The following is a 12,752-nucleotide window of genomic DNA, read 5'->3' on the forward strand; positions in this document are numbered from 1 at the left end:
CCCCCCCCCCATCTCTCTGTCCCCCCCCATCTCACTGTCCCCCCCCCATCTCTCTGTCCCCCCCCATCTCTCTGTCCCCCCCCATCTCTCTGTCCCCCCCCATCTCTCTGTCCCCCCCATCTCTCTGCCCCCCCCCCATCTCTCTGTCCCCCCCATCTCTCTGTCCCCCCCCCATCTCTCTGTCCCCCCCCATCTCTCTGTCCCCCCCCCATCTCTCTGTCCCCCCCCCATCTCTCTGTCCCCCCCCCATCTCTCTGTCCCCCCCCATCTCTCTGTCCCCCCCCATCTCTCTGTCCCCCCCCATCTCTCTGTCCCCCCCCCCATCTCTCTGTCCCCCCCCCCATCTCTCTGTCCCCCCCCCATCTCTCTGTCCCCTCCCCATCTCTCTGTCCCCCCCATCTCTCTGTCTCCCCCCCCCATCTCTCTGCCCCCCCCATCTCTCTGTCCCCCCCATCTCGCTGTCCCCCCCCATCTCGCTGTCCCCCCCCATCTCGCTGTCCCCCCCCATCTCGCTGTCCCCCTCCCATCTCTCTGTCCCCCTCCCATCTCTCTGTCCCCCTCCCATCTCTCTGACCCCCCCCATCTCTCTGTCCCCCCCCATCTCTCTGTCCCCCCCCATCTCTCTGTCCCCCCCCCATCTCTCTGTCCCCCCCATCTCTCTGTCCCCCCCCAATCTCTCTGTCCCCCCCTCATCTCTCTGTCCCCCCCCATCTCTCTCTCCCCCCCCCACCTCTCCCCTCCCCCCTCTCTTTCCCCCCCCTCTCTCCCCCCCCCCCATCTCTCTCTCCCCCCTCCTATCTCTCTCTTCCCCCCCCCACCTCTCTCTTCTCCCCCCCCCATCTCTCTCTCCCCCCCCATCTCTCTCTATCCCTCCTATCTCTCTCTCTCACCATCTCTCTCTCTCTCCCCCCCCACTCTCTCTCTCCCCCCCCCATCTCTTTCTCTCTCCCCCTATTTCTCTCGCTCTCACTCTCCCTCTTCCAGACAGTTGCAGAGAGCAGAGTGCTCAGCAGATGGTTGATCAATTTTTTTAAAATCTGAAGTTGGTTTCACAGCTGATAGATCCTGGTATTGGGAACTGCAGTTTCTGAACTTCGGACAGATTCTGAATTTTTTAAAAGGCTGTTGGAAAACCATGAATCTGTCCGAAGTTCAGAAACAGCTGTTCTCGATGTCAGAATCTGTCAGCTGTGAAACCGACTTACGATCTTTTCTAAAAAGCCAGCCTGGCAATGCGGAATTTCTCATCTCCAGTCGTGGACCCCTGGGAAGGATGAGAAAAGGCCATGGGTACAGTATACAGCCACGGGCCGGATCATGGCCATGGGCCGTTTGTTGGACAGCCCTGTGCTGAGTCTTTTCTATCCCCATGTACCCACTTTTCTCCCTCCCTCAGTTATACTAGCACTCTTCTTCACTGTCTCCCAATTCATATTACCAATCTTTTCTCTTATGTAAATATTGGAACATAGGAACATTGGTTTCTCCCTCCCTCCTTTCTTAAATAATGTAGTGACATTTGCAAGTTTCCAATCCAAAGTCACAATACTAGAATCTAGAGAGCTTCAGTAATTGCGAAGCACTGCAATTTTCCTACCTGTTTCTTTTAAGACTCGAAGGTGGAAACCATCATGTCCTTAAGATCAATCAACAAAAAGACTGGGGAGCAAATTTCCTCACCATGCTTTTGCTGGAGGAGGTATATGACCCAGCTGTGTCAGAAAGGGAGAGAATTACAGGATATTGTGCCCCTTAAAGAAAGTCATATTGGGTGTAAATTATATTCCTCATCTCAGAGTCTTCTACAAATATGGATAAGCTCTTTTATTTGAAGGAAAATCTCCCTGCTCTTGCAAAATCTCAGTTTTCTCAGAGCTGCAGGTCAGCCTTTCTTACCTGCAGGGGTTAACAATGTGTAGGAAATATAGCAGGGTAGGTACTGTATGCTGAAAGTACTTTCCCTCACTGATGCTGTTTCCTTTAAATGGCTTGCAGAGAAAGGAAATACTCTTAACCTGATAATGAATTGAAAAAGATTTAGTTTGTAGAAATAACAGGACGTTATGTCAACTCGTGTTTCTTGTCTGATTATTTTAATGTAGTCAACTGTAAAACACTGACGTACTGGACAAAATTGAAGTGCGTTCCGATGTCTTGAATGGAGGCTCGATGTAAGCCATCCATCCATGCTTGATTGCATGGTTCTTTAGTGTCCAAAATTTTGTTATGGCACTTGATCCTTGTGTTTTTAATTGCTGGGCATCGTCCAGATATGTAGGTCTGTGTTTCGTTTGGCCCTAGACATTATTTGCAAGTTTTAAATGCATTTGTGTGGCCATAAGTAAGGGTGCATCAAGTGGCGTAATGGTTGCATTTCAACAGCAGTCCTTCTTGATTTCAGTCCCTGTTCCCTAGCTACCGACTTCATCCCTCTCCCTGGCAGCAGTCCAAGACTAAACCACTCTGTTCACAACCTTGGTGTCATATTTGACCCCGAGATGAGCTTCCAACTACATATCATGCCAACACTAAGACTGGCTATTTCCACCTCAAATGTTGCCTGACTTCACCCCTGTCTCAGCTCATCTGCTGCTGAAGCCTTCATCCATGCCTTTGTTACCTCTAAGCTTGACTATTCCAATGCACTCTTGGCTGGTCTCCCACATTCTATCCTCCATCAAGTTGAGATCATCCAAAACTCTGCTGCCTGTGTCTTAACTCGCACCAAGACCCTTTCACCTATCAACCTGTGCCCGCTGATCTACATTGGCTCCCGGTCAAGCAATGTCTTGATTTTAAAATTCTCATCCTTGTTTTTGAATCACTCCATGCCCTTGTCCCTCCTGGTCTGTCTAATCTCCTGCAGGCCCACAATCCTCCAAGACAGAGTATAAATCCAGAAATAATGGGGGGTTGTAAGAAATGTACTGCAATAATCATAGGCGACTTTAATCTTATAGTTTGGACAAATCAAATCGGCAAAGGTAGCCTTGAGGGCAAGTTTATTGTATTTGGGAAAGTTTCCTGGAAAAATACATAGTGGAACAGGCTATTTTAGATCTGGTAATGTACAATGAGAGGCGATCAATTAATAGAAGGATTCTGTCAGGAACATGCTAGAATTTTACATTCTGTTTGAGGATAAGAAACTTGGGTCAAAAACTAGTGTCTTAACCTTAAATCAAGGCAATTAGTAAGTTATGAAGACAGTTAGCTAAAGTGCACTGGAAAAATAGATTAAAAGGTAAGACGGTAGATAAGCAATGGCAGAGATTTAAGGAGATAGTTCATAATTCTCAACAGATATATTCCATTGAGAAAGAAAGATTCTACGAGAAGGAAGAACCATCCATGGCTAACTAAGGAAATGAAGGATGGTATCAAATTGAAAGAAAAGGCATACACTGTTGTGAAGATTAGTAAGAGGCCAGAAGATGGGAAAATTTTAGAAACCGCCAAAGGATGGCTGAAAAAAATTGAGGGAGAAAATAGATTGAGAGTAAACTAGCAAAAAATGTTTAAAAAGAGCTTCTACAAGCATGTAAAAAGGAAGATAGTATCTAAAATAAGCATTGTTCCCTTTGAGGATGAGACTGGGAAATTCATAATGAGAAACAAGGAAATGGCAGAGACTTTGAACAAATATTTGGTATCTGTCTCATGGTCGAAGACAATAAAAGCATCCTAATAATAGTAGAAAATCGGGAGGAAGGAACTTAAAGTAATCATTGTCATGAGAGATAAAGTACGAGGCAAACTTATCGTACTAAAGGCTAACAAGTCCCCTTGACCTGATGGCCTGCATTCATGGGTCTTAAAAGAAGTGGCTGCAGAGATGGTGGATGCATTGCAGTCTTCCAAAATTCCCTAGATTCTGGAGAGGTTCCAGCGGATTAGAAAACCGCAAATGTAACACCGCTGTTCAAGAAAGGAACGAGACAGAAAGCAAGAAACTATAGACCAGTTAACCAAACCTGTGTCATTGGGAAAATGCTGGAATCCATTATTAAGAAAGTATGAGCAGGATATTTATAAAATCAGAATACAAACAAGCAGAGTCAACATGGTTTTATGAAAGGGAAATTGTGTTTGACAAATTTGTTAGAGGTCTTTGAACTTGTAATGAGCAGGGTGGATAAAGGGGAACCAGTAGATGTAGTGTATTTGGATTTCCAAAAGGCATTCAGTAAGGTGCCACATAAAAGATTACTGCACAAGATAAGAGCTCATGGTGATGGGGGCAATATATTAGCATAGATAGAGAATTGGCTAACTAACAGATAAAAGAATCGGGATAAATGGGTCATTGTCAGGTAACTCCTGGGGTGCCACAGGGATCAGTGCAGGGTCTCAACTATTGACACTTCTTTTGTGACTTGGGTGAAAGGACCAAGCATATTGTAGCCAAATTTGCTGACAATACAAAGGTAGGTAGGAAAGCAAATTGTGAGGAGGGCACAAAGTGTCCGCAAAGAGATATAGATCGATTGTGTGAATGGGCAAAAGTTTGGCAGAAGTAATATAATGTGAGGTTATCCGCTTTTTATTTAAATGGTGATAGACTACAGAGTGCTGTGGGACAGAGGGATCTGGGCGTCCTATATGGGACACAAAAAGTTAGCATGCAGGTACAGTAAATAGTTAGGAAGGCAAATGGAATATTGGCATTTATTGCAAGAGGAATGGAGTATTAAGATAGGGAGTCTTGCTTTAACTGTATAGTACATTGGTGAGACCACACCCAGAGTAGTGTGTAGAGTTTTGCTCTCCTTATTTAAGGAGGGATATACTTGCATTGGAGGCAGTTCAGAGAAGGTTCACTAGGATAATTGCTGGGATGAAGGCATTGATTATGAGGAAAGGTTAAGAAGGTTGGGCTTGGACTCATTGGAGTTTCGAAGAATGAGAGATGATCTTATTGAAACATATAAGATTCTGAGGGGGCTTGACAGGGTAGATGCTGAGAGAATGTTTCCCCTTGTGGGGCACAGTTTTAGAATAAGGTGTCACCCATTTAAGACAGAGAAGAGGAGAAATTTCTTCTCTGAGGATCAAGAATCTTTGGAATTTTCTACCCCAGAGAGCAGCGGAGGCTGAGTTATTGGGTATATTCAAGGCTGAGACAAAGATTCTTGAACTATAGAGGAGTCGAGGGTTATGAAGAACCGGGACGAAAGTGTTCAGGCCAATATCAGATCAGCCATGATATTAAATGGTGTAGAAGGCTCTAGGAGCCGTTTGGCCTACTGCTGCTTTTGTTTCTTATTTTCTTATGTTCTTATATCTGAGCTAATCTAATTCTGGCTTCTTGAGCATCCCTGATTTTAATCTCTCCGCCATTCATGGCTATGCCTTCAGTTGCCTCAGCCCTAAGCTCTGGAATTCCCTCCCTACACCACTGTCTCTACCTGGCTTTCTTCCTTTAAGATACTGCTTAAAACTTACCTCTTTGATGAAGCTTTAGGTCATCTGACTTAATATCTCCTTATGTGGCTCGGCCTCAAATTTTGTTTTATAATGCTCCTGTGAAGCATATTGGGACATTTTGTTATGTTAAAACCCTATATAAATATAAGTTGCTGTCATTCTGTTTCTCGGGCTTATGTTCACATCTGAAGGCCTTTTTTTTGGCCGCCTTAAGCTGGCTTTTTTATTCATTCATAGAATAATTCTAGTATATTACCAAGAGAGTAAAAATATCTAGGTGATGTCTTAAGAGGTACACATTGCTGTACTGACAAGGGGTGCTGGAGAATGAAGGTTTCAGTTTCACAAAGTGCATTCCCAATCTTAGCTGTACCATTTGACAGAGGACAAGTGGAAAGATTGGTAGCTGGATAGTTAATGGAAAGAATTGATAAAGGCTTTCGGGTAGCTCACCTGGTATGACTCTCAGCCAGAGAATAATGTGCAAAGTAGGACACCTTAAAATAATAAAGTGGCAAGTATTGTGATCATTCTATCACTTCAAATCAGTGAGAGAATATTTTCATTGCAAAGTTATTTATATATTCTCCTGCCCCTAATACTGGGGCTGAAAGAGTTGCATTATTAGGGACTTGCATCCCTTGAGTATAGCAGATTAAGGAATGATCTAACTGAGGTTTTTCAGATGATTAAAGGAATTGATAGGGTAGATAGAGGGAAACTGTTCCTTCTTGGGGGAGTCCAGAACAATGTGATGTAATCTTAAAATTAGAGCTAGGCTGTTAAGAGAGTGAGGTCAGGAAGTACCTTTTTTTCACACCAATGGTAGTGGAAATCTGGATCTCTCCCTGGCAAAAAGCTGTTGAAGTTAGGTCAACCTCAAAACTGAGATTGCTAGGGTTTTGTTAGACAAGTGCATTAATGGTCATGGAACCAAGATGGTGTTACGATACAGATCGTCCATGATCTAATGGACTGGTGGAACAGGCTTAAGGGGTTGAATGGCCTGCTCTTCCTGTGTTGCTTCCCTTTGCTTGCTATTATGTTAACACATTGCCCTCATGAGTCGAGAAAACTTGGGTCATTCCCTCTTTGAGACATGTGGAGGTCATGAAAAGTGCGAAATAAATTCCTTTGTTATATTTTGCATATTAGAAGTGAAGCCACTAAAAGGACTTCACAGAAAAAGAAGAATTTTCCCCATCCTCTCCTGATTGAGCTGTCTGTTATTGGGATATAGTTATAGAGGTGCCAGTAGTCATCCTTAACCTTGCATAGTCCTAGACCAGTCTTCATGTGTGATTGAGGCAGTGAGTGTTGGGAGAATACATGATCATCGAGTGTACCATAGCTAAGACTGAACCTAGTTTTCAACTGATGTTCACATAGACCATTTTTTTAAACAGTAGAAGTGCCACAGGAAATCTTACTTATTCCATATTTCTACACTTTTTGAAAGGAATTCATATGTGAAATAGCTTTGTTGTTATTGTTTTGGTATATTGTTTCAAAAAATGATTCTTACTTGTTTGTATTTTACAGCTTGCACATGCATTTCCACTAAGTCTGCCATTTTCAAATTACCTGCCAATCAACAATGGGCCAACTCATTCTTTTCAGGTATTTTTGCTGCCAGTGATTTATCTCTGCATTCCAGAAGTATAATATGCTTTTCTTCTTAACCTTTTGAGAAGTTTACATTTATTAAACAACATTTTTAGCCACATTTGATAGCAACTTAGTAGGAGACATCCATTAACAGAGATTGGATTAGATTTTGCTTGATGATTTATTTTTCATAGAATTGGCCAGATTGTTGACATGACTGTCCCAATCACACTGTTAAGCTTGCACTGCTATTGGAGTCCGAGTACAGTCACACATTTTACCCTTTAAATGTCGTAGAGCAGAACTAATTAGTTTAGTTTAGTTTAGAGATACAGCACTGAAAACAGGCCCTTCGGCCCACCGAGTCTGTGTCGACCACCAACCACCCACTTATACTAATCCTACACTAATCCCATATCCCTACCACATCCCCACCTGTCCCTATGTTTCCCTACCACCTACCTATACTAGGGGCAATTTATAATGGCCAATTAACCTATCAACCTGCAAGTTTTTTGCATGTGGGAGGAAACCGGAGCACCCGGAGGAAACCCACGCAGACACAGGGAGAACTTGCAAACTCCACACAGGCAGTACCCAGAATTAAACCTGGGTCGCTGGAGCTGTGAGGCTGCAGTGCTAACCACTGCGCCACTGTAATTAGATCCCACCATACTATACATATACATTAGGATTACTTGAGGGTCCTGATAATTTTACAAGAGATCTAAGGAAGCTTTTGGGGGGAGGGAAAAATGGAAAGCAGATAAAGAAAAGGAATAAAAGAAAACCTTGGAAAGTAAATAAAGAAACCGTATAGTAGACAAAAACAGAAAAATATTGCAAGAAACCAAAATTTAAACTAAATTGCAATATGGGTCTCAAAAAAATTAAATAAGAAAATATAGTTTAAAGAAATAATACAGTTAAATATAAAAGCAGGACAGTTAGCTGTATAGAATCTCACAAATATTTTAGGCTCACTCCCAGTGGTTTTCATGACAAGTTTGCAATTTCTGCTGACAATTTTATTATTCAGTCCTAATACTGTGTTGACTTGATTCTCCATAAAAGGAGCTGAAAATAAAGCTGTAAAAATATAGTTATTCATTTATAAGTAGCTTGGATGTTACTGCCCTTCAAACTCTTCAAAGGTTTAGCACATGACAGACCTTCCAAATAAAGCACGCTCACAGACACACACGCAAACGCACCTGTTTCCTTAACGCTGCTCCAGATGTGGTCCCTTAACAAATTTCACGTTACACTTCATGCCGGGTGATTGACAACTTGATGTCCATTAGCCTTTTGACAACATTTGTTGTGTTAATTAATAACCTGTAACTGGAGCACCTTGTGAAGGTTATTGTCCTGTTCCCCACAAAAGAACTACCATCTTTCAAGCTACTCTGCAAAGAGTGGATTGAACCATTTCAGAACATCGGAAGGCAGGCGCAGTTATTTTTTACATCTCTGAAAGATGAAACCTGACTGTAGACATCAGTCGCAAACTCTGGTCCACATTGTAAATCAGTGCCTGGTTTGTTGGTGGAATCTCAGATTACACTAGGCTGTGTCTGAAACTGATCATCAATCTGGACGTCATTATTTGAATGTGGGAAGTCACACTTTTCAGCGTTTTAATGGCAGACTTTTTGAACTGTGTCCTGGAGATGAACTGTTTTGTAATTTGAAATGCCATATTGCTTGGAGAGTTAAAGTTGAAATAATGCAAATGTTATATTTGGCACATGTTCCTTATGTTTTAAAGCTGGCAGTGAACTCAAAGTTCCAAGAGTGACATATTGTTATGAAAGCAAATAGAAGAAATTTTACAATATCACTGTAGAGTTTCCACATTTGAGTGACCCTGATGCTTCTGATGTTGTTACAGCCTCCACCACAACTGGAAGAGGAAGAAGAAGCTGAAGATGAGGAGCCAGAAGAATTGGGACATGCAGAAACTTATGCAGAATATAAACCTTCCAAATGTACGTGATGATGAATTGCTGTGTGGTAATTTGTTGTAATAGATTTGTGCAGTGCATGCAGTTTCACAGTTGGTCGCCAGCCCAAAAAAGAGGCCATGAAGTTTATTTTGTAAGAATAAAATTAAGGACCAAAGTTCTGAAATGTAATAATTTAATGACAGATTTGTATGATATTTAATTGTTTTATAATGTCAACTACTGCACCTTCCTTGAACATGTTTCATAATCCACCCAAGTGGCATTATTCCATGATTCCATTCCTACTTGTCACATCATAGATATTACTTTGCTTCCAACACCTCCTGCTTCTGTCTCCTCTCATCCAGGCAATGGTTCAATTATTTTTCCCCTTTTAATTATTTACATGTTTCCCTTGGGCAGTATCCTCCAGATGCATTGGGTCAGCTTTTCCACTGCTACATGGACAACATCTAGCTCTGCATCTCTTCCTCCTCCCATTGAGCTCAAGGCTGTTGTCATTTTCTCTGAATGAGCCATTATATCCTCTAAATTGATGTTGACATTGTCAAATTCATTGGTTTTGATTCTTGTCAACTCTTCATCAAATTGCTTGCTCCCATTTAAGCATAGTTTCCAAAGATGTGAGTCCCTTATATACTATTCAACTCTGAGCTTAGCTTCCTCTCTATGTCTGATCCATTACTGACCACTGTCTACTTCTGCTGAACCATCAGTTTTCACTCCACCTTTCCCCTTCTACTGTTGAAACCTCATCCATGCCCTGATTTCCACAATACTTGATTTCTCCAGTAACTTCCTTACTTCTTCTACCTTTCATAAACTATGCCATGTACATCCCCATCATAACTGTCCTTCAGGAGCCATGCTTGCTTCCTATACCCCAGGTTAAAATTATTGTTCTTGCGTTGAGATCTTTCCATGGTTTCGCTGCAATGTGCCTGAGCAATAACATCCGACCATGCTTTCCTACAAAGATCCTCCAGTCTTCTAATACCAGTTCAGCTGCTTGTTCTCTGCACCATCATCAGTGCCCACGCTTTCAACTACTATTTTCCTGTCCTTTGGAACCTGCTCATTCAACACTTGTGCCTTATAACCACTCTTTTTGCTTGGAGAGACATACTAAATGTACACATGGAAATGTTGGAGTTTTTTAAGTTCATTTTTGGGATGTGGGCATCAGTGGCAAGACCAGCATTTATTGCCCAACCCTAACTGCTTCTAAGAAGGTGGTGGTGAGCCACTTTCTTGAACTGCTGCCGTCTATGTGGTGTAGATACACCCACAGTGCTTGTTAGGAAGGGAGTTCCAGGTTTTTGACTCAGTGATAGTGAAGGAACAGTGATACAGTTCCAAGTCAGGATGGTGAGTGATTTGGAGGGGACGTTGCAGATGGTGGTGTTCCCAAGCCTCTGCTGTCCTTGTTCTTCTAGGTGGCAGAAGTAATGGGCTTGGAAGGTGCTATCGACAGAGCCTTGTCAAGTTACTGCCGTACAGTTTGTCAATGGTACACAATGCTGCCACTGTACACCAGTGGTAGAGGGAGTGTTTGTTTAATGTGGTGGATGGGGTGTCAGTCAAGTGGGTTGCGTTGTTCTGGATGGTGTCGAGCTTTTTGAGTGTTATTGGAGCTGCACTCATCCAGGCAAGTGGAGATTACCTGACAAGGCCTTGTAGAAAGTAGACAGGCTTGGAGAGTTGCTGCAGAATTCCCAGGCTGTGACCCACTCTTGTGGCCACAGTATTTATATAGCTGGTCCAGTTCAGTGTCTGGTCATTGTTAACCCCCAAGATGCTGATAGTGGTGGATTCAGCAATGGTAATGCTTTTGAGCTTCAGGAGGGATGGTTAGATTCTCTTTTGTTTGAGATGGTCATTGCCTGTGTAGCACGACTGTTAGTTGTCACTTAGCAGCCCAGACCTGAATGTTGTCCATGTCTTGCTGCATCTGGACACAGACTGCTTCAGTATCTGAGGAGTCACGAATGATGCTGAAGACTGTGCAATCATCAATGAACATCCCCACTTCTGACCTAATGTTGGAGGGAAGGTCATTGATGAAGCAGCTGAAGATGGTTGGGCGTAGGACACTACCCTGAGTCCTGCTGTAATGTCCGGGGGCTGAGATGATTGGCCTCCAACAACCACAGACCTCTTCCTTTGTGCTATTCTGACTCCAGCTAGGGCTCCTTGATGCCACACTCGGTCAAATCCTGATGCCAAGGGTACTCATTCTGACCTCACGTCTGGAATTCAGCTCTTTTGTCCATATTTGGACCAAAGCCATAATGAGGTCTGGAGCCAAGTGGCCCTGGTGGAACCCAAATTGAGCATCAGTGAGCAGGCTGTTGCTGTGTAAGTGCTGCTTGATAGCATTGTCGACAACATTGTCCATCACTTTGCTGATGATTGAGAGCAGACCGATGGGTCGGTAATTGTCCAGATTGGATTTGTCCTGCTTTTTGTGGGCAGCATAGGGCTGGGCAATTTTCCACATTGTTGAGTTGCAGCTGTACTGGAACAGCTTGGCTAAGAGCGCAGCTAATTCTGGAGCACAAGTCTTCAGTACTACAACCAGGATGTTATCATGGCCCATAGCCTTTGCCGTATCCAGTGCCTTCAGCCGTTTCTTGATATCTTAAGTATGCCTGTTCCTGCTCCTGGAATGCTCTCGCACAGTCCTCATTGAACCAGGGCTTGATGGTAATGGTAGAATGAGGGTTATATTGGGCCATGAAGTTACAGGTTATGGTTGTTTCAGGATGTTTACCTAAAATAATCCTGCTATTAAATAGGCATATTATTGAATTTGACTGCTGTTTGCATATTGTTATAGAAGAATTGTTTATATATAAAGTGGAAATACCTATGATAAAAAAAAATGTTCATATGCAGCTGAGATTGGAAATAGCCACCCAGACAGAGTGGTTGAAACAAGTACCTTGTCAAGTGTGCCACCTCCGAACATCAGATACACCCTCTGCCTTCCTCAAATGACAATTTCAGATGGTTCTTTGTCTGCACTACAACTAGAAGCAATCATTTATGCATGTCAGGTATGGTTTACTTACTGCATTTCTTTGGATTACCTAAAAGAACATTGTGGATGTGTTACAAAAACAAGAAATGCTGGATTCACTCAGCAGGTCTGGCAGCATCTGTGGAAAGAGAAGCAGAGTTAACGTTTCGGGTCAGTGACCCTTCTTCGGAACTCCGAAGAAGGGTCACTGACCCGAAACGTTAACTCTGCTTCTCTTTCCACAGATGCTGCCAGACCTGCTGAGTGAATCCAGCATTTCTTGTTTTTGTTTCAGATTTCCAGCATCTGCAGTATTTTGCTTTTATTACTGTGGATGTGTTGTGGTTTTATATTGATAACATATTGAATTCTCAAAATATAATATGATTCAAATATAATTGTTTTTATACATTTGTTCTGAGTATGTAGGTGGTCCTGGCAAGGCCACACTTACCCATCTCTACTTGTCCTAAGAAGGTGCTGGGCCACCTTGCTTTGTCACAACAGTATTATTTAAGCGACTAAATCAGGGGTCAGCCATATAGTGTAGAACTAAAGTCGTGAGTAGCAGTGGCGAGTTCCCTTTCCTGAAGAACATTATTGAACCAGTTGGGTTTTTCAACAACCTAGCAGTTTTTCTGCTGACAGCTCTCACATTAGCTAATGTATTTAATTCTATTTTACAACTTGCCAATGAAAGGTTCTTATTGACATTTCATGCACAA

General features: G+C 42.8%; 1 protein-coding gene across 8 annotated transcripts in view; it reads left to right on the top strand.

The window, feature by feature from the left end:
• Nucleotides 1–12,752, top strand: part of LOC137351631 (protein strawberry notch homolog 2-like) — a 182,503-nt gene that overhangs the window by 97,159 nt on the left and 72,592 nt on the right. For all 8 annotated transcript variants that reach the window (XM_068016261.1, XM_068016260.1, XM_068016263.1 and 5 more), the window contains 3 exons: nt 6,970–7,047; nt 8,930–9,026; nt 11,904–12,064. In XM_068016261.1, the coding sequence (XP_067872362.1) occupies nt 6,970–7,047; nt 8,930–9,026; nt 11,904–12,064 (336 nt within the window). The remainder of the gene's footprint in view (nt 1–6,969; nt 7,048–8,929; nt 9,027–11,903; nt 12,065–12,752) is intronic.

This window comes from Heterodontus francisci, chromosome 36, assembly GCF_036365525.1.
Source record: "Heterodontus francisci isolate sHetFra1 chromosome 36, sHetFra1.hap1, whole genome shotgun sequence".
Classification (NCBI taxonomy): Eukaryota; Metazoa; Chordata; class Chondrichthyes; order Heterodontiformes; family Heterodontidae; genus Heterodontus; species Heterodontus francisci.